General features: G+C 44.9%; 1 protein-coding gene across 1 annotated transcript in view; it reads right to left on the reverse strand.

Moving 5' to 3' along the window:
• Window positions 1–23,826, reverse strand: part of fbxl13 (F-box and leucine-rich repeat protein 13) — a 45,465-nt gene extending 21,639 nt beyond the window's left edge. The window contains exons 1-6 of the mRNA XM_071416610.1: window positions 23,764–23,826; window positions 12,831–12,985; window positions 11,976–12,085; window positions 11,213–11,317; window positions 8,175–8,270; window positions 7,820–7,955 (exon numbers count right to left, since the gene is read on the reverse strand). Of these exons, the coding sequence (XP_071272711.1) occupies window positions 7,820–7,955; window positions 8,175–8,270; window positions 11,213–11,317; window positions 11,976–12,085; window positions 12,831–12,985; window positions 23,764–23,774 (613 nt within the window). The 5' untranslated portion in view covers window positions 23,775–23,826. The remainder of the gene's footprint in view (window positions 1–7,819; window positions 7,956–8,174; window positions 8,271–11,212; window positions 11,318–11,975; window positions 12,086–12,830; window positions 12,986–23,763) is intronic.
• Window positions 23,827–27,795: the final 3,969 nt, after the last annotated feature.

The following is a 27,795-nucleotide window of genomic DNA, read 5'->3' on the forward strand; positions in this document are numbered from 1 at the left end:
TTGTGTATAAGTTAACAGAATATGAACTTTTAAAAGTGAGATTTTCACTGGACAGTTACTTTGATGTCGTCATTTGTTAAGATTCTGTCCACTTTCTCTCTTTCCCAGTCACTCGCTCTCTCCCTACTCCGTCTTTCCCCCTCTCTCCTGCCCTCTCTCCCTCTCAGCAGGGAAAGCAGCTGAATCCCATCATATCAGACACTGTCAACCTGCAACCCTCCGCTGTCCTTCATATGAAGTATAGTGCACTAATTTCTACCAATACCAACTGACGTCATATGGGACACATTTGTTGAACCCTGTGACATGTTCCAGTCCCACCCACCTGCCGTGGTTCCCCAGATTATGGTTGCTGGGCACCTGCAGGGTGCCACCCAGACTGTTGAGTGTGCAGCGGCAAGTCCAGGGGTTGTCATGGAGACGCAGGTAGCGCAGGGCTGGCATGGGGATGAGCGCCTCCTCGCTGAGCGTGCCCAGACGGTTGTGCTGCAGCAGGAGGGTGGCGAGGCGGGTCAGGCCCAGGAACACACCCTCCTCCAACACTGAGATTCGGTTCTGCTGCAGGTCCAGACTTATCAAGCCCTCGAAGCCAGAGAAGGCCCCGTCGTGGAGGGCACGGATACGGTTGCGAGTGCTCCTCAATTAAAATTCCAGGTCGCACAGCAAAATATTTAGCCGCATATGTGAGCAAAATGGTTGCACTGTGTAGTCTGATCTTTACCTAACTATCTACACTACCAGTCAAAAGTTTTAGAACTGTCACGCCCTGACCATAGAGAGCTGTTTATTCTCGATGGTGGTTGGGGCGTGACAATGACTAGGGTGGGTTATCTAGGTGTTTAATCATCTATGTTGGCCTGGTATGGTTCCCAATCAGAAGCAGCTGTTTATCGTTGTCTCTGATTGGGGATCATATTTAGGCAGCCATTCCCCTTTGTGCATTGTGGGATCTTGTTTTTGAGTAGCTGCCTGTGAGCAGCCCAGAACGTCACGTTTCGTTTGTTTGTTTTGTTTGGTGAGTTTTGATTTATTAAAATATGTGGAACTCTACGCACGCTGCGCCTTGGTCCATTCATTATGACGAACGTGACAAGAACACCTACTCACTCAAGGGTTTTTCTTGATTTGTACTATTTTCTACATCGTAGAATGATAGTGAAGACATCAAAACTATGACATTTACACATATGGAATAATGTAGTAACCAAATTTTAAACAAATCAAAATATATTTTATATTGGAGATTCTTCAAGTAGCCACCCTTTGCCTTGATGACAGCTTTGCACATTCTTGGCATTCACTCAACCAGCTTCACCTGGAATGCTTTTCCAACAGTCTTGAAGGAGTTCCCACATATGCTGAGCACTTCTTGGCTGCTTTTCCTTCACTCTGCGGTCCGACTCATCCCAAACCATCTCAATTGGGTTGAGGTTGGGGGATTGTGGAGGCCAGGTCATCTGATGCAGCACTACATCACTCTCCTTCTTGGTAAAATAGCCCTAACACAGCCTGGAGGTGTGTTGGGTCATTGTCCTGTTGAAAAACAAATGATAGTCCCACTAAGCCAAAACCAGATGAGATGGCGTATCGCTGGAGAATGCTGTGGTAGCCATGCTGGTTAAGTGTGCCTTGAGTTCTATATAAATCACAGACAGTATCACCAGCAAAGCACTCCCACACCATAACACCTCCATGTTTTACGGTGGGAAATACACATGCGGAGATCATCTGTTCACCCACATCGCATCTCACAAAGACATGGCAGTTAGAACCAAAAATCTAAAATTTGGACTCCAGACCAAAGGACAAATTTCCACCGGTCTAATGTACATTGCTCGTGTTTCTTGGCCCGAGCAAGTCTCTTCTTACTGGTGTAATTTAGTAGTGGTTTCTTTGCAGCAATTCGACCATGAAGGCCTGATTCACAGTCTTCTCTTAACAGTTGATGTTGAGATGTGTCTGTTACTTGAACTCCAAAGCATTTATTTGGGCTGCAATTTCTGAGGCTGGTAACTAATGAAGTTATCCTCTGCAGTTATCCTCTGGGTCTTCCTTTCCCGTGGCAGTCCTCATGAGAGCCAGTTTCATCATAGCGCTTGATGGGTTTTGCATTCAAGGTTCTGGAAGTTTTCCGGATTGACTGACCTTCATGTCTTAAAGTAATGCTGGACTGTTGCTTATCTTTGCTTATTTAAGCTATTCTTGCCATAATATGGACTTGGTCTTTTACCAAATAGGGCTATCCTATCATGACACAAGGCGAGACCCAGATGCAGACACAGGAAATAGATGGTTGGAGTCGTACAATGTTTAATAATCCAAAAGGAGTAGGTAAGAGAATGGTCGTGGACAGGCAAAAGGTCAAAACCAGATCAGAGTCCAGGAGGTGCAGAGTGGCAGAAAGGCTCGTGGTCAAGGCAGGCAGAATAGTCAGGCAGGTGGGTACAGAGTCCAGAACAGGCAAGGGTCAAAACTGGGAGGACTAGAAAAAAGAGAATAGCAAAGGCAGGAGTACAGGAAAAAACGCTGGTTGACTTGGAACATACAAGACGAACTGGCACAGAGAGACAGGGATAAATACACTGGCCCAGAGAGACAGGAAACACAGGGATAAATACACTGGGGAAAACAAGCGATGCCTGGATGGGGTGGAGACAATAACAAGGACAGGTGAAACTGATCAGGGTGTGACATATCCTCTGTATACCACCCCTACCATGTCACAACACAACTGATTGTCTCAAACACATTAAGGAGGAAAGAAATTCCACAAATTAACTTTTAACAAGGCACACCTGTTAATTTAAATGCATTCCATTCCACACCTTATTAAGCTGGTTGAGAGAATGCCAAGAGTGTGCAAAGCTGTCATCAAGGCAAAGGGTGGCTACTTTGAATAATCTCAATTATAAAATATATTTTGATTTGTTTAACACATTCTATTTGTGTTATTTCCTAGTTTTGATGTCTTCACTATTATTCTACAATGTAGAAAATAATAAAAAATAAAAACCCTGGTATGAGTAGGTGTGTCCAACCTTTTGAATGGTACTGTAAATTATCCTTGGTACAACCTTCTTAAAACTATTTCATATTGCTTAGTAGAACTCCCTCCCACCCCTCCCCCGGCTTAGACAGGGCTTAGACTGTAGAGGGTTATTAAAGGTTTATGTCTCTGAGCATGTTTTTGTCCAGCCTCATGTTTGTGTTTCTCTGAAAATTCCCTTCAGATGTGGATTACCATAATTACATAAATTTACTTAGTCGGCAAGCAGGTTAGAACGAAAACACGAGTAAGTGGGTGTACATGTGAGTTTGTGTGACAGATGTGTTTTTTTTATCTCATAAAAAAGTATTATTTACATAAATTATAAGAATAAAATTCTTATTTACAAAATTCTTATTTACAATAACAACCTACCCCGGCCAAACCTGGATGACGCTGGGCCAATTGTGCGCTGCCTTATGGGACCAGATGTTATACAGCCTGGATTTGAACCTGGGACTGTAGTGACGCCTCTTGCACTGAGATGCAGTGCCTTAGACCGCTGCGCCACTCGACAGAGCTATCAACTCTCTTCCCCCACTCTCACTCTGTATACACTCAGTGGCCAGTTTATTAGATACACCCCCCGTTCACGAAAATGGTGTGCTACTGCAGACAGTGAGTCACATGGCCATGGCTTGCTATATAAAGCAGGCAGACAGGCATCAAGGCATTCAGGTAGTTTCAATTGAATGTTAGAGTAGGCAAAACGAGTGACCTAAGTAACTTTGAGCGTGGTATGATCGTTGGTGCCAGGCACGCCGGTTCCAATATCTCAGAAACAACTAGCCCCCTGGGCTTTTTCACGCACGACAGTGTCTAGGGTTTAATGAGAATGGTGAGACAAATAAAAATATCCAGTCAGCGGCAGGTCTGTGGGCGAAAACAGCTTGTTGATGAGAGGTTGAAGGAGAATGGCAAGAATCATGCAAACTAACAGGCGAGCCACAAACAGGCTAATAACGGTGCAGTACAACAGTGGTGTGCAGAACGGCATCTCGGGAACCCACAACTCGTCAGTCCTTGTCACGGATGGACTATTGCAGCAGACAACCACACCGGGTTCCACTCCTATCAGGGAAAAACAAGAAGAAGCGATCACCAACACTGGACAATTGAGGAGTGGAAAAACATTGCCTAGTCCGACGAATCCTTGTTCCTATTGCGTCATGCTGATGGCAGAGTCAGGATTTGGCGTAAGCAGCAGTAGTCCATGGTCCCATTCTGCCTGGTGTCAACAGTACAGGCTGGTGGCGGTGGTGTAATGTTGTGGGGAATGTTTCCTGGTACACGTTAGGTCCCTTGATACCAACTGACTAATGTTTCCATGCCCAGAAGAATTCAGGCTGTTCTGGAGGCAAAGCCGGGTCCAACCCGGTACTAGATGGGTGTACCTAATAAATCAGACGCATTAACAGAATACAGTCCCTCTGAAACAATAACAAAACAATAGCTTAATTTAATTTGGTAATAAACTGAACCAGTACAAGTTTTAACTCAGGACTGAGCCATTGTCAGAGACTGACTATCACCCATAAACTCTCTCTGTTATCCCCCCCCTATCTTTAGATCTGACTGAGGTTCCTGCAGACATCCCAGGGGACATGGTTCACATGGACCTGTCCCAAAATGAGGTCACTCAATCTCAGACACAACAACCTGAAAGACATAGACACAGGTGTGTGTGTCTGCGTGTGTTTGAGTGAGTGAGAGAGAGAGAGAGAGAGTGAGAGAGATGGCGAGAGAGAGACAGAGAGACAGAGACAAAGCCTGATTATCAACCTCTAATGTGTGAGCGTCAGAGAGGCCACATCTCAAGGCCCTGAGGGGTAGAATATTCCAAATCCATAGATCAATGACAACCATATGTTTACTATTCACTGTGATAGCCATGAGAAACATATGAACATGAACAGTTGTGTATTCCATCAGCTGATGAATAACATATGTGAGGTTTGAAGCATTCACATTGCCAGATAACTAATTCTGTTTTGAATTGATTGTATAATGCTCATCCACAGGACAGTTTTGGAAGTACTTAAAAAGGGAAGAAATTATTAATTTGACCTTACTATTGATGATAATAATGATTTCCTCTCCCTCTCTCTCAGCCTCCCTGTCTGGCCTCCTCCACCTCCGTGAGTTTGACCAGTCCAACAACAGCCTGCACTTCTTCAACTATGGAATTCTAGAAGACCTCTATTTCCCGTCCCTGCTAAGGCTGGGGGGAAACCCCTGGGTCTGTAACTACAGGTGGGTAGTACTACTATTAACATTAGCTAAAAACTAACGCATTATGAGTACAATGCATTTGACCATGGATCATTCAATGTGTCAATGTTTCAAAATCCCCTGTCCCCCGTAAATAAACCATGAAATAAATAAATCAACATTCCAGCATCCACTACCTGGTGTACTGGCTATGTCTGCACCCAGGGGTGACCCGCTATGGCCTGCTGTGCCACCCCCCTCCCAAGCTCGGAGGAAAGAGTGTGGAGGACTACGTCCACTTCTACAACAGAGCCTGCGGCCAGATAGAACACAATCAGACAGAATACGGCCAGAAAGATTACGGCCAGACATATCCGGAGTTGTGGAACAAAGCTATGGTGTTGCAGGGGGAGCTAGAGGAGGAGGAGGTGGAGCCGGCACATCTGAAAGGACCGCCGAAATACTGCATCACTAGATTGAATTAAACAACCACCGAAGGATGGAATGACTGACATCTTAAACATCTTTAAAGAGCGACTGCCTTTAAAAAGCAATGAATCCCTTTGAAAACGCATTGATATGAATCAGAAACAGTTATTCTAGTGTCAAACTTGACTACAAAGTGTAAATAGGAAAATTTTGGTCAAAGTCTCGTTCGAAAACAGACTTTGTTTTTGAAAACGAAAAATGGAAAATCCATGCGTTACAACAGGTAAATGAAGTTTGCGTTTTGATTTGACAATGTCCATTTGTCCACTAACATGGGGTGAACAACTGTGGTGATTGCTCTCTATCCAATATAATAGACAGACCTGCTCAGCAGCGCCGACTGTTTACTTAAGACAACACGTCCTGCATTGTTTTACTTGAGAAATACTGCACCAAACACCTTAGTTACAGTTGAAGTCGGAAGTTTACATACACCTTAGCCAAATACATTTAAACTCAGTTTTTCACAATTCCTGACATTTAATCCTAGTAAAAAGTCCCTGTCTTAAATCAGTTAGGATCACCACTTTATTTTAAGAATGTGAAATGTCAGAATAATAGTAGAGAATGATTTATTTAAGCTTTTATTTCTTTCATCACATTCCCAGTGGGTCAGAAGTGTACATACACTCAATTAGTATTTGGTAGCATTGCCTTTAAATTGTTTAACTTGGGTCAAACGTTTTGGGTAGCCTTCCACAAGCTTCCCACAATAAGTTGGGTGAATTTTGGCCCATTCCTCCTGACAGAGCTGGTGTAACTGAATCAGGTTTGTAGTAGTCCTTGCTCACACACGCTTTTTCAGTTCTGCCCACCCATTTTCTATGAGATTGAGGTCAGGGCTTTGTGATGGCCACTCCAATACCTTGACTTTGTTGTCCTTAAGACATTTTGCCACAACTTTGGAAGTATGCTTTGGGTCATTGTCCATTTGGAAGACCCATTTGCGACAAAGCTTTAACTTCCTGACTGATGTCTTGAGATGTTGCTTCAATATATCCACATAGTTTTCCTGCCTCATGATGCCATCTATTTTGTGAAGTGCACCAGTCCCTCCTGCAGCAAAGCACCCCCGTCTTGCAAACCTCCCCCTTTCTCCTCCAAACATAACGATAGTCATTATGGCCAAACAGTTCTATTTTAGTTTCATCAGACCAGAGGACATTTCTCCAAAAAGTACGATCTTTGTCACCATGTGCAGTTGCAAACTGTAGTCTGGCTTTTTTATGGCGGTTTTGGAGCAGTGGCTTCTTCCTTGCTGAGCGGCCTTTCAGGTTATGTCGATATAGGACTCGTTTTACTGTGGATATAGATACTTTTGTTCCTGTTTCCTCCAGCATCTTCACAAGGTCCTTTGCTGTTGTTCTGGGACCGATTTGCACTTTTCGCTCCAAAGTACGTTCATCTCCAGGAGACAGAATGCATCTCCTTCCTAAGCGGTATGACGGCTGCGTGGTCCCATGGTGTTTATACTTGCCTACTATTGTTTGTACAGATGAACGTGGTACCTTCAGGCATTTGGAAATTGTCTGATGAACCAGACTTGTGGAGGTCTACAATTTCTTTGTATAAAAAAAATTGCGCTACTAAAACATCCTCGGCAAAAACATCAAAATTATTTACAGATTTTTGAGAGTTATCTTACGTTCATTCTGGGGATTTTGAAGAAGTGAAATAGGGTTGGGGGAATAACATAATTAACCAAACACGGAATCGGGCTGGAAACACCTCCAAGACTGAAATCTTGTTTTTCTAATAATACTTTTTAGTCTTATTTTATAGATCATTTAAATTTAGTCTGTATCAGATGGTGAAACTAACTTTGTTTTAATATCGTTGTTCCTGCTTTGTCAGTGCTGTTTTTTTCAGATGATTTAGAGATGACAGAAATGTTATATTGGTAGAGTAATTTGAATGTACATGTAGCTGTGAAATGAAACACAATCACATTTACGTAATTGTGCGTTTTCTGTTATATGTGTGTTAGTGTGTGTGCATACGCTTGCGTGCAGGTATGTAATCTTTACACCCATGCGTGTGTGTGTATGTCTGTGTGTGTATGCTAGTACTCACTGATACATTTGAAGCTGGGCCACTGTAGAGAGGTGCAGCCACGCATGTTAAGGTGAACTACAAACGGCCGGTACTTCTGTAGGATCTGTTCCACGATGCGGTCTGTGATCCAGTCCCTCTCCACAGAGAAACTGATCTGTCATTCAGAGACAAACGTTGGAGGAAACATTACAGGACACATCCGGACTCAACAAGTAACAATACACAAGGGATATATTAGACCTGAAAGCACCGTGGAACATGCTGTAGACATAAGAGTTAAATCACTGACAACAATTAATTAATGTTACATTAAATGTTTATGGTAATTACAGTACCTGTCATTGTGGTGTGTGTGAGTGTGTGCTATACTGACCCGACTCCACAGTGAGCAGGTCTGAGCGATGGCCTTCCAGGTCTGACACACTTCTGCACATTTCAGCAGGTCTCCTACGTCTAGACTCTGGAAGACCTGACCAAACAGTATACTATGATGGAACAGTTGTCACCAACCCAGCACTGGAACCTACACACTCTGTAGCTTAGGTTGAAGATAGAGATATTTTTACGACCTAGCTTGTAGCTCTCCAGGACCTGGGTTAGTGACCCCTGCCATAGCAACTGTTCAGTCAATCTGGTGTTGAAAGATGTTATGCATGGCTGCATCTGAAAGTATACCCTATTTCCTATCAAATTAACTACAAGGCTATTGGGTGTCATTTCAGAACAATGTCAGATTTTACCAAAACCAAAAACTCTGATGACACATCTACCACTTTTCATTCGCAATACAACACTTCAGCATAGGCCTTGATTTACTGCAAGTCAATTCAAACGTTTCACCCATACTGTTTATGCCCTTTGCAATGCGATTGTGAGTTAATCTCAATCCATTTCATATGAAGAAAACACTGCAGAACAATCTCTCTGCCCCCATTCTTCTTGCTATTTTCCCACAATTAATTTGATTTTGCCTTTACAAACAGACAAAAACATACTGAATGTCAACAAAGCATTTAGGAGCTGTGCTCCTTTCCCGAAACATAGTCATGTCCCAGTAATATTTCTTGAGCGAGATGTTTGATAAAAACAGCATAGTAATCACTGCCAAGAAATAAGCTATAACTGCTAGATGCCTACAGGGGTGGTCACAGACAAAACAGTCCTGTATAGCATGTAATAGGCACGCCTTTTCTATATAGGAACCATTTCCTAGCATTTCCCCTCACACTAAACATGAACCCATGCTGATTACAAAACCCCCGCTGCCACTCCAAAATCAAAACAAGTCTTGTTTGGCCAGAAGACAAAATATACAGGGAACATGTAATTATGGAGTAACAACTCTCAGAAATGGGTCCAATAACACTATCATCCAGAGGGAGAGAGAGTCATTCGACACACACACACACACACACACACACACACACACACACACACACACACACACACACACACACACACACACACACACACACACACACACACACACACACACACACACACACACACACACACACACACACACACACACACACAACTGCCATGGCAACTGATAATAGAGCATAATAGGCCATGGTAGGCTGTGATGGACTTTAATTATGGGTCGTTCCATATGAATTCAATCACTTTCTGAGCGCACCCCATTAGATTGTAAAGTTCCATTGCAGCCATTTCTAGCTTGATATCAAATCAATTCGGGGTAACAATTAAGTTACCCCCTTTCTTGGCAAAGAGCAATTTTTCAAGCAAGAATTTTGCTAGGACTGTCTGGGAGTGGTCTGAGTAGGGAGGGGAAACTGAAAACTAGCTGTTAGTGGCAGAGAGGTTTGGAACGCTCTTTCTTATTAGTCTATTAACTATTATTCCGCCTGGTGATGTCACCAGGCAGGCCAAAACTCCATCCCACCAAAACAGGCAGAGATTTCAGGCAGTCTTTTCAAACAGCTCTTACACTAAAAGTGCATTATCATCATTTTCAAAATTTCACAGTATTAGTCCAACCTCAGTGTGGAAACATCAAACACAGGTAAATCAAGTTTGACTGCACTGGGCCTTTAACGAAACCTTCCGAACATGTTTGCCCATTCTAGAAGTGGTCAGAAAGTGACGTTTTGGACCTGAAAGCCTAAACATTGAGGAGTAGAGATGCTCAAAGTTGACCCATTTTGCATACCCCACCCTACCATGAGACTTCCATGTCTTCATCACTGAAAAATATAAAGGCTTGAGTTTGATACCATTTGAAAGCTTACAAACAGGGATGTCAAGCTATTTAATAATTTATTTAATTTGTATTTATTTTTTATTTATAAAAATGAAGTCATTCCTTAACCTTTAACATAAATTCTCTTAACACGGGTAAACTCAGATCTTTTTTTTCATTTTCACATATGTTGTAGTATAGACCCTATTTTACATTGTCTGAAGTGTTTGTGTTGTGCTCGTCATTGGTTGAGACACAGCATTCTCTTGAATACAGGGTGGGTGTCATTTCAATCATAGAAGCTAAATTCATAGAATGGACCTATCCCTTCAGACCACTGCAATTTAGCTGGTACACCATTGGAGAAACAATGTTGTGTACATGTTTTGTTCTAGTAGAAATACATCTACAGTATAACATGTTCTGTTCTATCCTGTATTTCTATATGATATTATGACATCTAGTGGACCTTTTGGGTACTTTAGATTACCACAGGTGTCTGTAATTACCTTTGACTCACTGCTCAGCTATAATTAAAATATATTTGGTAGTGTGCAGAGACTTTTTCCTGTTTCTCCAGTTTTGCCTTTTGCCTACAGCACCGTCACAAATCAGCTTTGGGTGTGCGGTAGATTCTGCCTATCAGCTGGTACACCACTGATATTTAAATTGAAGTTTCAATTACTACCAGAAAGATGGCCGCCAGTCCACCCACCATTGAATGTCAACTTGAATGGGAATGTTTATTATTTTATCTATACTTCTATGATTTCAATAGGTTTCCTATGGAAGACTGACAGTTTAATTCAAAACAATGTGTATTCCCATTCAAGTCAACATTCTCTGATGTATGGACCTTCAACCATCTTTGTGGTTCTACCATGGACAAACATGTATGGAAGGTATCATTCAAATCAAAAGGGGTGCAGTCAGAAAGTGACTGAACTCATATGGAACGACCCTCATGTGGCCTTAGAAGGGACAAGGACTGGGGTCATCATAAGTCATGATGCATGCAATAGAGGTGACCTCAGGGTTAACTGCCCATGAAGGCTAGGAATCTTCACAAACAATCTGACAGTTAAAGAAGAAAACTCAGGATACCTGGGGTGGACATATGACTCATAAGAATGTAGGGTGAGAAAGAAGAGGAGGCAGGTTTAGCGAGTGAGCATGAGGGAGACAGTAAGAGCGAGAGAGAGGAGTACCTTTATTGAGAGCTTGCAAGGTAGCAGTGAGAGTCCGTCATGTCCCTCTCCAATGGCAACATCAGAGTCCTTACTGCTCATCTCCAACAGACCATTCTCCAGTCTCTGACAACACACACATTACATTGTCTATATGAATGCAGCTGCAACTGTATTGAAGCCATGCGACGCAGTTTATTATAGCACATTACGCTGTATTACGGGCCATAGGTTCAGTACACATCACTGCATTCTGTATCAGAAAGTAGACTGGCCCTCTCTGAAGTCTTGTAGACCAATGCATTGCACTCTGTTTGTTTATCAAGCCCTCCTGTTTAAACGTCCGCCATACCTTACCTTGTTAACTTATATATGCAAGAGATACCAGACCCGGTCTCAGGGATAGCTAACTCTGGTAGATCTGCTTTTAGTTATTTTGCACCTTATGTGTGGAATGATCTCCAATGCACTTTAAAATAGGAATAATTGTACCCTCTAAGGCTGTTTGGTGACCATTTTACTGAAGAAGGTGTTGTTTTTTATGATTGTGTTTTGCTTTTCATGTATTGAGCATAATAATGTGTATTTGAATGTTAATATTGATGTGTAATTGAATGGGTATATTGTATTTTGATGTGTATTGTTGTTGTGCTAAACAGGGCTCATCTGGAAAAGACCTTGGTCTCAGCATTGACACCAAGTCAAAATAAAGGTTAAATAAAAAAATCTAATTCTTAATTGGTATACAGTAAATACTAACCAGATGAATCTTGTCTAGCCATACCTCAAAGTGCTCCTTTGTCCGTTTTGAGTCCTGCACCACATAGCGCCAAGCACCTATGACAATCTTACAGTGGATAGCATTCCATACGCGCTGGATCTTCTTCATGGCATCTAAGAGGAAAACACACAAGTATTATACATGTCCTGCATGAAAATGTGAATAATATACTGTCGAAAAATGATATATTTGTGGAAAAAACGTTTTCGTAGAAACATGGATGTTGCAACTGTATTTTATACCAACACTTTAACTCAATAAGCATAACTGAGTCAGGGACACCCAAAGGAAAAATTATCTGTATACAGTCATTCATAATGCCAAACATCCTGACAGCTTTTTAAAAGACAACAGTCATGATACAGAGTACGACTATAAATAGTCATAGTTAGTCAAAGAATAAATCAGTTAAACTAACAGCAGAGACTAGTCTGGATATATAGTATTAGCTAATGACTTTCAGCTGACCAACTTAACATAACTGACCAAAAACAAGCCATGCTGTTTTCAGAACTATGTTCTCATACTGTATTCTGAAGCTTTGCAAAAGACAGGTGATTCACACATACAGGTTACTCACATGGATACTAAAGCATAACTTAGTTTTTTTTTCTGTACTGAAGCACATGAATGAACTGAGGTCAGACAAGTAATGCTCTGACAGTAATGCATAAATATGCATTAGAGTCATAGATAGGCCTACAGTTTGGTAAACTATTTTAACCTAAATTTAAATATCTTCTCAGGTGCCAAAATTGCACCCATTGTTATTCCAGATGCTTAAACTGTACTTTCCCTCCAGTAACTCTGTAGGCTATATCAATGACTCTGCAACACATGCCAATAGTAGTTGCCTACCGTTCTGCCTTCTCTTGCAGACCTGTACCCACTCCACCCACTTGCAGAGTGCGACCCTCAGGCCCCTCTGTATGTAGTGCCTCTCAGCTGTCTCCATCTTCAGCGTCAACTCCCTGGCCTCCTTCCGCTTATTCCAGATGAACCTTTTCCACGCCCTGCCGGTGCCCACAAAACACAACCATCATTAATTCAGTGAGCTGGCAGGTAGGACTGATCCTGTACACCTTCATTCATTCAGCGGGGTAGAACATGAACCAAGGGCGTTTTCATTCAATAGGGGTACGAATAGACCTACAGTATATGTGCCTCAGTTATGTTGTTGAATTGAAGTCTCTGACTGTTCTATAATGTATATTTATATCTGCAACACCTTAAAAGGTTTCACTTCCTCAATGAGCTATTCCCCCCAGATACTCAGCTATTCAGAAAGCAGCATATGTTTGCTAGAAAAAAAGCTGTCAGTGATACTAGATACTGATATCATCCTCCCAGGGCCTGTACTACCTGCAACAGTAGGAGGTGAAAGGAAATACAGAGTACTGAGTCCCTGCTAACCCCCCAGCTTGTTTACCAGTGACCCAGGGAGAAGATCTGGACTTTCAATCACACATCTTAAGTTATTGGCCGCCACTCTTCATAGACAAAAGTGTGTGTTTATAAAATTAGAATTTTTAACTGTCAACTGCATTGTCGGCCTATTTTTGAAACAGTATCTAAGCTTCATATTGATGTCTAAGCTGATGATTTACTTTGGAACTGACTAATCAATTGGAAGAGTGGTGTTCAATTGGTGCTTTCAAGACAACTGAGAACCCCCCCAAAAAACGAGGTCATATCATGACATCAGTGATCTTCAGGAAGATGCCAGAGATTTTCCCAGTTTAATTTTGTATATAGAGGTCAATGAGAGAATGCCGAATTTGGTCAATAAAAAATGGAATTTCTAATTTGCTACTTGAGGCTTATTTTATAAAATAGAAGCTTCGTAATGGTTAGGTTTTTACGAAAGCACTAATATAAGTGGACGCACGTGGCATTTCTGAAACTTTGAACGACTACACGGAAAAAATCCTCCAAGGCCGGAGCCTTCCCCTGCGCCGGTGCCCGGTCCAGGCACGGCGGCCAACTCAGCTCCATGGCCGGAGCCTTCCTCGGCGCCAGTGCCCAGTCCGGGTGTGGCGTTCAACCCAGCTCCATGGCCGGGGTCCTCCTCTGCGCCGAGGCCCAGTCCAGGCACGACGTCCAGTCCCGTTTCAAGGCCGGAGCCTTCCTCTGCGCCGGTGCCCGGTCCAGGCACGGCGGCCAACTCAGCTCCATGGCCGGAGCCTTCCTCGGCGCCAGTGCCCAGTCCGGGTGTGGCGTTCAACCCAGCTCCATGGCCGGGGTCCTCCTCTGCGCCGAGGCCCAGTCCGGGCACGGCGTTCTACCCGGCTCCATGGCCGGACCCGTGGTCTGGGCGGGGGCAAAGTCCCGCACCAGAGCCGCCACCGAATCGCTGGCGGATCTGCAAGCGGATTGGGTACTTCACCCCGCACCGGAGCCGCCACCGACGCTAGATGCCCACCCGGACCCTCACCTATAGAGTCAGGTTTTGCGACCGGAGTCCGCAACTTTGATGGGGGGAGGGGGGGAAGGATTCTGTCACGCCAAGACCATAGAGAGACTTTTTATTCTCTATTCTGGTTAGGTCGGGGTGTGACTAGGGTGGGTAATCTAGGTTGTTTTATTTCTATGTTGGCCTGGTATGGTTCCCAATCAGAGGCAGCTGTTTAGCGTTGTCTCTGATTGGGAATCATATTTAGGCGGCCATTTCCCCACTGTTTTTTTGTGGGATCTTGTTTAGGTGTAGTTGCCTGTGTCATGCCGTTGGCCGGGGGGTAGGTTTATGACAGTCATAAATACCTCTTCACCCCTTTTTCCTCTCTCTACTCTACTGATGTGACATTAGAAAACCCCTTGGTTAACATAGAGATTCTGGGAACATCAGACGTTGGGGGGAAATTAACTATATTCTGGTAATCCGACCAATTGAACATATGCGGTGGTACTTAATGTATATTATGTCAGTTCGGTTGTCATCTGGCACATTCTCATCAATGATAGAATGACATAAACTCTACTGTGGAAAGTCTACACATCAGAGTTATCGGATTCACATGGAATTGTTGTTCAATTCAAATGTTTGAATATGAAATTATTCGTGATGGGATGAAATGTGATTTTAGCTTCTAAAATGTGAGAATTGGGTTTTCATGAGTGAATTAGGCCCGACTCAGTGGCCCGCCCACGTGAAGAGACCTAGGTTGTAAATTATGAAACACACCCCTTTTTTCCCTCCACTATATAAGCCATTGACGAAATTATTTAATTATTCATTTAACGAACACGAACGAACACTGACAAACTAATACAAAAACAACAAACGACCGTGAAGCTATAAAACGAAAGTGCAGACACAAGCAACTAACGTAAAGACATAGACAATCACCCACAAACTACCTAATGACCATGGCTGCCTAAATATGGCTCCCAATCAGAGACAACGATAGACAGCTGTCTCTAATTGAGAACCAATCTAGGCAACCATAGACATACAAACACCTAGACTGAACACTGCCCCATAAACATACAAAAAACCCTAGATAATACAAAACACATACATCCGCCATGTCACACCCTGACCTAACTAGAATAATAAAGAAAACAAAGATAACTAAGGCCAGGGTGTGACAGTACCCCCCCCCCCCCAAAGGTGCGGACTCCGGCCGCAAAACCTGACACAGAAGGGGAGGGTCCGGGTGGGCCTTCTCACGGCGGCGGTTCGGGTGCTGGACGTGGACCCCACTCCACCATAGTCAATATCCGCTTTGGTGGCGCCTCTGGAGCGAGGACCCTTACAGCGAGTCCCGGACTGAAGACTATCCTAGAGGGCGCGACTGGACGGAGGGGCAGCTCCCGGACTGAGGGGCAGCTCCGGACTGAGGGGCAGCTCCGGACTGAAGGGCAGCTCTGGACTGAGGGGACTGAGGGGCAGCTCCGGACTGAGGGGTAGCTCCGGACTGAGGGGTAGCTCCGGACTGAAGGGCAGCTCATGACTGGAGGGCAGCTCATGACTGGACGGCAGCTCATGACTGGAGGGCAGCTCATGACTGGAAGGCAGCTCATGACTGGAGGGCAGCTCATGACTGGAAGGCAGCTCATGACTGGCGGGCAGCTCATGACTGGCGGGCAGCTCATGACTGGCGGGCAGCTCATGAGTGGCGGGCGGCTCTGGCAACTCCTGACTGGATGGCGGCTCTGGCAGCTCCTGGCTGACTGGCGGCTCTGGCAGGTCCTGGCTGACTGACGACTCTGGCAGGTCCTGGCTGACTGACGACTCTGGCAGGGCCTGGCTGACTGACGACTCTGGCAGGGCCTGGCTGACTGACGACTCTGGCCGGTCCTGGCTGACTGGCGGCTCTGGCAGGTCCTGGCTGACTGGTGGCTCTGGCAGCTCCTGGCTGACTGGCGGCTCTGGCGGGTCGTGGCTGACTGGCGGCTCTGGCATGTCCTGACTGGCGGGCGGCACTGGCAGCTCCTGGCTGACTGGCGGCTCTGGCGGGTCGTGGCTGACTGGCGGCTCTGGCATGTCCTGACTGGCGGGCGGCACTGGCAGCTCCTGACTGGCGGGCGGCTCTGGTGGCTCCTGACTGACGGACGGCTCTAGCGGCTCCTGACTGACGTACGGCTCTAGTGGCTCAGGACAGACGGGTGGCTTTCACGGCTCCGGACAGACGGGCGGCTCAGACGGCGCTGGGCAGACAGGCAGCGCAGGCGGCGCTGGGCAGACGGACAGCTCAGATGGCGCTTGGTAGACGGGCAGCGCAGGCGGCGCTGGGCAGACGGGTAGCTCAGACGGCGCTGGGCAGGCGGACAGCGCAGACGGCGCTGGGCAGACGGCAGACTCTGGCCGGCTGAGGCGCACAGTAGGCCTGGTGCATGGTGTCGGAACTGGTGGTACCGGGCTGGGGACACGCATCTCAGGGCTAGTGCGGGGAGGCGGAACAGGGCGTACTGGACTGCCGAGGCGCACTATAGGCCTGGTACGTGGTGCCGGAACTGGTGGTACTGGGCTGGGGACACGCACCTCAAGGCTAGTGCGGGGAGGAGGAACAGGACGTACTGGACTCTGGAGACGCACAGGAAGCTTGGTGCGTGGTGTTGGCACTGGTGGTACTGGGCCGAGGACACGCACCTCAGGGCGAGTGCGGGGAAGAGGAACAGGGCGTACTGGACTGCCGAGGCGCACTATAGGCCTGGTACGTGGTGCCGGAACTGGTGGTACCGGGCTGGGGACACGCACCTAAAGGCTAGTGCGGGGAAGAGGAACAGGGCGTATTGGACTGTCGAGGTGCACTATAGGCCTGGTGCGTGGTACCGGAATTGGAGGACTGGTACGAGGGGCTGCCACAGGAGAGCTAGTACGTGGGGCTGCTACAGGAGGTGCAGGACTAGGGAGGCGCACAGGAGGCCTGGTTCGTGGGACTGGCACTGTCATTCCCAGACGGTTAGCACGCACCTCAGGATGAGTATGGAGAGCTGACTCAGGTAACATCACATCCCGCACACGCTCTGTCGGGTGGATGTTGTGCCTCAAGCACCAACAGAGCAGCTCTCTCATTTCACTCTCCTCCAAACTCCCCATTAAATCCTTTACAGTCTCTGTATCATTCCCATTGCTCACCTCCAATATCAGCCCGACTGGCTCTGGTTCCTTCTTCGGCTCCTCACGGTAAGCACGGGAAGTTGACGCAGGTCTCCTATCTGAACTCGCCACACTCCCCATGTGCCCCTCCCCAAGAAACTTTTGGCGTTTCCTCGAGGGCTTCCTACCGCGCCGTCGTGCTCCTTTCTCCAACTCCATTATCCTGTAACCCTCCTCGCACTGCTCCAGCGAATCCCAGGCGGGCTCCGGCACTTTCTCTGGATCGATCGCCCACCTGTCTATCTCTTCCCAGGTTGTTCTCCACTCATCCTTTTCCCGGGTCCATTCCTCCACAAAGCGCTGTTCCCTCCTTTCACGCTGCTTGGTCCAATTTTGGTGGGTGATTCTGTCACGATCGTCGTATTGTGGAAGAGAGGAGGACCAAGGCGCAGCGTGATAACAATACATCTTCTTTTATTTAACGAAGACGAACACGAAACGAACACTGACAAACTAATACAAAAACAACAAACGACAGTGAAGCTATAAAATGAAAGTGCAGACACAAGCAACTAACGTAAAGACATAGACAATCACCCACAAACTACCTAATGACCATGGCTGCCTAAATATGGCTCCCAATCAGAGACAACAATAGACAGCTGTCTCTAATTGAGAACCAATCTAGGCAACCATAGACATACAAACACCTAGACTGAACACTGCCCCATAAACATACAAAAAACCCTAGACAATACAAAACACATAGATCCCCCATGTCACACCCTGACCTAACTAAAATAATAAAGAAAACAAAGATAACTAAGGCCAGGGTGTGACAGGTATTTAGTAAATAAATAATTAAACCCAATTTTGTATTGCTGATTCAACTTGTTAGCCAGGGTTCGTGAAGATAACCAAGAATTTACAACTTTCAGATGAGACTGAAATAAGGTGACGATTAATATTGACTGCTATTGATGTAAAATATTACTAGGTCTTTAAGAGTTTATTCGGAAGATAACAGCTCTATAAATATTCTTTCGTGGTGCCCCACCTCTCTAGTTAATTACATTTACATGATTAGCTCAATCAGGTAATATTAATTACGGAGAAAGGATTTTATAGAATAGTATGTCATATCACTTAATCCGGCATAGCCAAAAACACGACACCTGTGAGCACTCCATAGCTTCACGTGTTGTTTACTCTTTATTGTTTTTTGTGCAGGTTCACTTCAAATAAAATATGTCGAACCGATTTCCCGCTGCGCTTTGGTCCGAGTGTTATTACGACGATCGTGACACAAATCAAATCAAATGTAATTTGTCACATGCCGAATGCAACAGTAAAATGCTTACTTACAAGCCCTTAACCAACAATGCAGTTTAAGAAAATCCCCCCAAAAAAGTAAGAGATAAGAATAACAAATAATTAAAAAGCATCAGTAAATAACAATAGGAGGGCTATATACAGGGGGAACCGGTACAGAGTCAATGTGCGGGGGCACCGTTGTCGAGGTAATTGGGGTAATTATGTACATGTAGGTAGAGTAATCAAAGTGGCTATACATAGATAATAACAGAGAGTAGCAGCAGCGGGGGGGGGGGGGGGGGGGGGGCAATGCAAATAGTCTGGGTAGCCATTTGATTAGCTGTTCAGGAGTCTTATGGCTTGGGGATAGAAGATGTTTAGAATCCTCTTGGACCTAGACTTGGTGCTCCGGTACCGCTTGCCATGCGGTTGCAGAAAGAAAAGTCTATGACTAGGGTGGCTGGAGTCTTTGACAATATTTAGGGCCTTCCTCTGACACCGCCTGGTTTAGAGGTCCTGGATGGCAGGCAGCTTGGCCCAGTGATGTACTGGGCCGTACGCACTACCCTCTGTAGTGCCTTGCGGTTGGAGTCCGAGCAGTTCCCATACCAGGCAGTGATGCGACCAGTCAGGATGCTCTCGATGGTGCAGCTGTAGAACCTTTTGAGGAACTGAGGTCCCAAGCCAAATCTTTTCAGTCTCCTGAGGGGGAATAGGCTTTGTCAGGCCCTCTTCACGACTGTCTTAGTGTGTTTGGACCATGATAGTTTGTTGGTGATGTAGACACCAAGGAACTTGAAGCTCCCAACCTGCTCCACTGCAGCCCCGTCGATGAGAATGGGGGCGTGCTGGGTCCTCCTTTTCCTGTAGTCCAGAATCATCTCCTTTGTCTTGATCATGTTGAGGTGAAGTTATTATCCTGGCACCACATGGCCAGGTCTCTGACCTCCTCCCATATAGGCTGTCTCATCGTTGTTGGTGATCAGGCCTACCACTGTTGTGTCATCGGCAAACTTGATGATGGCGTTGGAGTCGAGCGTGGCCATGCAGTCATGAGTGAACAGGAAGTACAGGAGGAGACTGAGCACGCACCCCTGAGAGGCCCCCGTGTTGAGGATCAGCGAGGCAGATGTGTTGTTACCTACCCTTACCACCTGGGGGCGGCCCGTCAGGAAGACCAGGATCCAGTCGCAGAGGGAGGTGTTTAGTCCCAGGGTCCTTAGCTTTGAGGGCGCTATGGTGTTGAACGCAGAGCTGTAGTCAATGAATAACATTCTCACATAGGTGTTGCTTTTGTCCAGGTGGGAAAGGGCAGTGTTGAGTGCAATAGAGATTGCATCATCTGTGGATCTGTTGGGGCGGTATGCAAATTGGAGTGGGTCTATGGTTTTGGGGATAGTGGTGTTGATGTGAGCCATGACCAGCCTTTCAAAGCACTTCATGGCTAGTTGGCTACAGACTTGAGTGCTAGTCATTTAGGCAGGTTACCTTCGTGTTCTTAGGCACAGGGACTGTTGTGGTCTGCTTGAAACATGTTGGTATTACAGACTCAGTCAGAGACAGGTTGAAAATGTCAGTGAAGACACTTGCCAGTTGGTCAGCGCATGCTCGGAGTAAATGTCCTGGTAATCCGTCTGGCCCTGTGGCCTTGTAAATGTTGACCTGTTTAAAGGTCTTACTCACATCGGCTACGGAGAGCGTGATCACACAGTGACACGGAACAGCTGATGCATGCTTCAGTGTTACTTGTCTCGAAGCGAGCATCGAAGTAATTTAGCTCGTCTGGTAGGCTCGTGTCACTGGGCAGCTCGCGGCTGTGCTTCCCTTTGTAGTCTGTAATAGTTTGCAAGCCCTGCCACATTCGATGAGCGTCAGAGCCCACTTTCACCCATTTTGAAGTAGTCAACTGGGTGGGGCTTCCTATGGGTTAAGGACGGATCACATAATACCACCCAGGACATCAGGAGGGATCAGCCAATGAAAAATAATAATGAGCAAATAGTACATAACTGCAAGTGGTAGTAAATCGCGAACCTTGGCTTTATACCTGTTCAAACAACACACTACAGGTGGCAGTATGCAACCTTTCAGTTTGTTTTCAACTCATAGAAGTATAGTAAAATTTTTAAAAATTCTACTTCAAAATGGAGATGGCCTCAATGGTGCTGTCCATGCTCTCACAGAGACCATTATGGGACAGATACAATGCTGTGTCCTATGTGTCTATCTCTCTATGTGTCACACCCATATTGATCAGCGCTAACTTTTTACCTGCTAAAAAAGGTGAGAATTCTGTCCCGTTTGGTAATAGGCATGTCTTGAATATTGACCTGAATAGCATAACGACCTTGATAATATTAGACTCAACCTTACACCCTGTGTATGTCCTTAGGAAACCCTGTTCTGCGTGGATATCCATTCAGTACACATCTACGGAGGTCTACGGAGCACCTTATGTGCAGTGTATAACGTCAGAACATCTGCTTTCTCAGCCACTGCCTGTCACCAAGGGATTACCCCAAGGCTCGATACTAGGCCCCACGCTCTTCTCAATTTACATAAACAACATAGCTCAGGAGGTACGAAGCTCTCTCATCCATGTAAATGCAGATGATACAGTCTTATAATCAGCTGGCCCCTCCCCATTAAACGCTCTACAACAAAGCTTTCTTAGTGTCCAACAAGCTTTCTCTGCCCTTAACCTTTTTCTGAACACCTCCAAAACAAAGGTATTGTGGTTTGGTAAGAAGAATGCCCCTCTCCCCACAGGTGTGATTACTACCTCTGAGGGTTTAGAGCTTGAGGTAGTCACCTCATACAAGTACTTGGGAGTATGGCTAGATGGTACACTGTGGTTCTCTCAGCACATATCAAAGCTGCAGGCTAAAGTTAAATCTAGACTTGGGTTTCCTCTATCGCAATCGCTCTTCTTTCACCCCAGCTGCCAAACTAACCCTGATTCAGATGACCATCCTACCCATGCTAGATTACGGAGATGTAATTTATAGATCGGCAGGTAAGGGTGTTCTCGAGGGGCTAGATGTTCTTTACCATTCGGCCATCAGATTTGCCGCCAATGCTCCTTATAGGACACATCACTGCACTCTATACTCCTCTGTAAACTGGTCATCTCTGTATACCCATCACAAGACCCACTGGTTGATGCTCTAAGGCCTAACTCCCCCCTATCTGAGATATCTACTGCAGCCCTCATCACATACAACACCCGTTCTGCGAGTCACAATCTGTTAAAGGTCCCCAAAGCACACACATCCCTGGTTCGCTCGTCTTTTCAGTTCGCTGCAGCTAGCGACTGGAACGAGCTGCAACAAACACTCAAACTGGACAGTTTTATTTTAATCTCTTCATTCAAAGACTCAATCATGGACACTCTTACTGACAGTTGTGGCTGCTTTGTGTGATGTATTGTTGTCTCTACCTTCTTGCCCTTTGTGCTGTTGTCTGTGCCCAATAATGTTTGTACCATGTTTTGTGCTGCTACCATGTTGTGCTGCTGCCATGTTGTGTTGCTATCATGTTGTTGTCATGTTGTGTTGCTACCATACTGTGTTGTCATGTGTTGCTGCCTTGCTATGTTGTTGTCTTAGATCTCTCTGTATGTAGTGTTGTGTTGTCTCTCTTGTCGTGATGTTTGTTTTGTACTATAGCCCCCGTCCCTTTTGTTCTTGACTGACTTGCCTAGTTAAATAAAGGTTAAATAAATAAAATAGAAAATTAGAGATGCCTCAGGCCTCTTGAAATCTAGAGGCTTCTCAGGGCCTGGTCCAGACTCTGGCTCTGCAGACACCAGCTACCAGTCCAGTGGAGGGAAATCATCCCCCAGCTGTGTCTCTGTGCAGAGAGAACCTGTCCCCCAATCCCAGGAACCTGGGCAGTTCACACAACTTGTCTCCACTCCAACTGAACCAAGGCCAATGCCCAAGGGTGGAACTGTCACAAGCAAGAGAAACTGTGGAGCAGGTCAACTACCCCAGTCACTCCAGTGTTTATGGGGATCATGTTTCTAGCCATTCGGGCTCTGCCCAGATCAGAATCTCCGCACGGCATGAGCCCAATGAGTTCATCCCAGCTCTCTCCAGCACCTTTGTTCTAGAGCCTGAACATGCTAGCACTGGTAATGATGTCCAAACTCCCTACAACCCTTTACATGATAGGCAAGGACTTAGTAACATTGTCAAGGATTTCATTTTTGCAACCATTCATGATTTAAAACAATTTTTTAAGTCTATGAGGAACACCTTTTTTAAGCCAGGTAGACCTTTCCAAAAAACCCTGGACACTGTGTAGAATGAACATGTCCCCCATATTCAGCTGCCAAGGCAAATATCCCAAACTATCCATGTCCCTATTGAGAAAGGGCTTGCCCATAATGGCTGCAGTTCAACCCAGAGTTTGAGAGAGCCAGCCTACAGCCCCATGAGCCTCTCCAAAGCCCAATTGCAAGGACACTGTCCCTGATCCTATAATCTCTACCCAAGGTCCAGCCTCTCCCAGTGGTTATGGCAGTAAAGGCCCTAATTCTGTTCCCTTGTATCATTCTAACAAAGTCCCTGCAGGAGAATCTGTTTCAAAGAGCTATGGAAGTCTTTGTAATTCTGGCTCAACCTTTGGAAATGATGGTGGTGCTTATAACAGTTTTGATGTCCAGAGTGAACAAATCCCTAATGTCAAGCAGCCGTTCAAAGTGTCTCAAACTGGCTATGCCCCTACAGTACAAAGGCCTTTCCCTTCCAGTTCTTCCTCCAGACAGGATGGACAAGCTTTGTCTTCTAACAGTGGTGGCTACCAGAGTGCCCCAAGACTCAACCCCCCTCGTCCATCCATCCTCTCGGTATCCCAACTAAACATGGTTCTCAAAATGGGACACCATTTTTGTATTCAATAGGTGAGCTTTAGATAACAGGGGTTACTTACTTGAAGCACATATTTGTTAAACGTATTCTGTAACAGGAGTAGGCCTTCTCAAACAAACGGGAGAGAAACTGTTGAGGGAAGGAAAGATGTAAAGGTGAGATCATTTTCAAAATGTACATGTACAGCATGTATGTAGGAAACCACTAAACCTTACCAACAAAAACAAACTGCAAATGCATCCAACAACTTTGTAAAGCCACAAGCTTGATGTAGTCATTGAGTGCAAGGAATATGGGACCAAATTCTAAACTTCTGACTACTTTAATACAGTATATGTGAATTTGTCCAAATACCTACTATGACTTGTTCAACGAAAAGTGCTATTATTTCTAAATTTACCAGTGTATCATCTCGTTTCCCAAAGATGTCATGCACCATGCTTCCTGCCAGTGAGGTCACGGCAACTTGTTCTGGATCATCAACACATGTATGCCTAGAGACAGTGCTTTGTTAAAGTTTTCTGCAATTCACTGCAGCTTTTATCAACCTGGTATCATAAAGTTTTGAGTTTAGCTATGATACAAAATTCTAATCCCTCTTGCATTTCAAACATGGCAATGAAACTATCACTGTCATTATACTCAGACCAAACTGCATTCATTGTGGTGTGGGCCATGCACTGCAGTGTTCAGGAGTGTTGATAAGTAAAGCAAGTGGGTACCCAAATTGAACCTTTATCAATCCATCAATCAATTGTATTTATAAAGCCCTTTTTACATCAGCAGATGTCACAAAATGATTATATAGAAACCCAGCCTGAAACACCAAAAAGCAAGCAATGCAGATGTAGAAGCACGGTGGCTAGGAAAAACTCCCTAGAAAGGCAGGAACCTAGGAAGAAACCTAGAGAGGAACCAGACTCTGAGGGGTGGCCAGTTCCGGTTGTGCCGGAATATTTCATTCTTGAAAATAAGAAAATGCACATGTGCAGTGACTTACTCCCTACACAGCTTTTCATAAAGTGGAAGTTTTGAGAAGTTTTTATTTATAGATCACAACCATTTTATATAGACCATTCAGAAGTAGGATACTGTAACAGGTTACTCACCAATCAATCTCAGCAGTGTCCCGGTTTTCCTGAATAGACACAATCTTCCTTTCCAGAAAATGTAATGGACTTTCAGGACACGACACACATAAACCTGTTAATAATGCCTGTTGAAACACAACACGAGTATTGTACATATTATCAAATGTAGCTATATAACGTTAGCTAATTAATTTAACTACAAACTGCTATATGGCTCTTTAACTCGCTAACGTTAGCTACTGTAGCTAGCTAGCTATTTTATGTTAGGGTCACGAGAGTTGGCATGGCAAAATTTGTGACATTGTAAAAGTCTCACCTGAAATATCTGGGGCAAGGAATGCTTCAGTATATATTCCCTCAACGCCGGGTCAGCATTTAGTAAAGAAGCCATATCAAAACTCCATCCCAAAGTAGGTAATATAACGTTAACTAGCTAAATAGAAAATTATCAAAATATTTGTCAACACAGAAGTTTGCAAGCAGGCCCAGTTCTGTTCTCTGATTGGACACTTCCATGTACAGTTTACCGTTACCTAGTAACCAAGATTCCATGTTGTGGGGGGTGTACGGAAAAATCTAATCTGGGTCCTTGCGATGTCCGAACTCTGACGTACCCTACTGAAATTGACATTTAAAACGGTTAAAGTGGAATTGACAGATATGCAAATATGAAACAAACAGACAGTCATAATATCAGTCAAAAATGTGACATTCCTAGTTATGCTACAAAAACTAATTTTTTAAATGTTTTCAAAATAGGTTCTATTTGACTCAAAATTCCATGACATACTGTAAGGCATTGTTGTTAGAATAGATGGATGCGGTTCAATGCATAATTCATATTTTGGTAGTCTAAAAATATTGCCACCAGGTTGTAAATCACAACTTGCCTGGTACGTTGTTTTCTGCCTCCACCCATTCGGGATGCAGTTTCTTACAATAACTCAATATTATGAACAAAAACGGACTACTGTAACTAATGTTGGGAATGTCAATACAATCAAACTAGCAAGGGCAATGATCACAAGTCAGTCATAACGTGGCTAAAAGGCAAGCGTATGTGTCAAACACAAGTCCTGCGGGCCGAATAGGACGCATACGCGAGTCAACAGTTGAGTCATCTACGCTCACATCTGTGAATTCAACTTCAATTGTTCTGCTTTACTTTATCCTGCTTACAAAAAAACCCTGCAACAAAGCGCCATGCAAAGGAGAAACATGTAGGCCTATTACAGCAACATTTGAGAAGTAGCCTAGGCTGGCTACTCAACTACAATACATTTTGAGTGCACCATACAGCAATGCTGCATTCAACACACCGGTGATCCATCAAGTGCAAAAACATGTTTTAAGTTTCAATGTTTCAATGTTACAACAACCTATAGCTACGTTTTTCTGAATGGTTACCAGGAGGAAAATGGGAGGGTCATGCTTTTTAAATTTCAGTAGGGGAAGAGTTTAGTATTTAGAAAATATTAATTGTCATGTAATTTGTAATCAATTAAATGTCATGTATTGCTCATGGTTTAGTTAGTTGCTTATTATAATATCTTATGTGTGCCTGATGATGCCGCTCATCCCTGATTCTCTGCTGGGCGCTCAATATCAAGTGCGCGTAGTGTGGTCTCAATAACATGATCCATAGCCTATACCAGCCTTTCTCAAAGACGCTGGCGCGTGGAGGAATGCTTTCCGGTCTGCAGCATATTTGTCTTGAATATTATTGAATTTTTTTGTGCTCTGCGGCATATTTGACTTTAATAACTACTTATAGTAAGCCTATTTGAGCAATGCGCTGAACTATGTATGCCGTGGTAAACTAATTGTGTTGCCATGACTAAGTATAGCTTCACCAAACACACACCATACATACACAAGCTAGCCCTGCTGGAATTGTTTCAAATAGCAGCTGCCTGCCAAAATCGGTCTGTGTGACACACTATATATACAAAAGTATGTGGACACCCCTTCAAATTAGTGGATTCGACTATTTCAGCCAAACCCGTTGCTGACAGGTGTATAAAATCGAGTACACAGCCATCCAATCTCCATACACAAACATGGGCAGTAGAATGGCCTTACTGAAGAGCTCAGTGACTTTCAACATTGCACTGTCATATGATGCCACCTTTTCAACAAGTGTTTGTCTAATTTCTCCCCTGCTAGAGCTGCTCCGGTCAATTGTAAGTGCTGTTATTGTGAAGTGGAAACGTCTAGGAGCAACATGGCTCAGCCATGAAGTGGTAGGCCACAAAAGCTCACTGAACGGGACTGTCGAGTGCTGAAGCGCATAGGATGTCTGTTCTCGGTAGCAACACTCACTACCGAGTTCCAAACTGCCTCTGGAAGCAATGTCAGCACAAGAACTGTTCGTCGGGAGCTTCATGAAATGGGTTTCCATGATCCAGCAGCCGAACACAAGCCTAAGATCACCATGCGCAATGCCAAGCGTCAGCTGGAGTAGTGTCAAGCTCACCGCCATTGATCTCTGGAGCAGTGGAAACGTGTTCTCTGGAGTGATAAATCACACTTCACCATCTGGCAGTCCAATGGACAAATCTGGGTTTGGCGGATGCCAGGAGAATGCTACCTGCCCCAATGCATAGTGCCAACTGTAAGGTTTGGTGGAGGAGAAATAATGGTCTGGGGCTGTTTTTCATGTTCGGGGTAGGCCCCTTAGTTCCAGTGAAGGGAAATCTTAACGCTACAGCACACAATGACATTCTTGACAATTCTGTGCTTCCAACTTTGTGGCAACAGTTAGGGGAAGGCCCTTTCCTGTTTCAGCATGACAATGCCCCCGTGCACAAAGCGATGTCCATACAGAAATGGTTTGTCAAGATTGGAGTGGAAGCCCTTGACTGGCCTGCACAGAGCCTTGACCTCAACCATATTGAACACCTTTGGGATGAATTGGAACGTAAACTACGAGCTAGGCCTAATCGCCCAACATCAATGTCGACCTTACTAATGCTCTTGTGGCTGAATGGAAGTCCCTGCAG

The sequence above is a fragment of the Salvelinus alpinus genome, chromosome 9 (assembly GCF_045679555.1).
Source record: "Salvelinus alpinus chromosome 9, SLU_Salpinus.1, whole genome shotgun sequence".
In the NCBI taxonomy this organism is placed as follows: domain Eukaryota; kingdom Metazoa; phylum Chordata; class Actinopteri; order Salmoniformes; family Salmonidae; genus Salvelinus; species Salvelinus alpinus.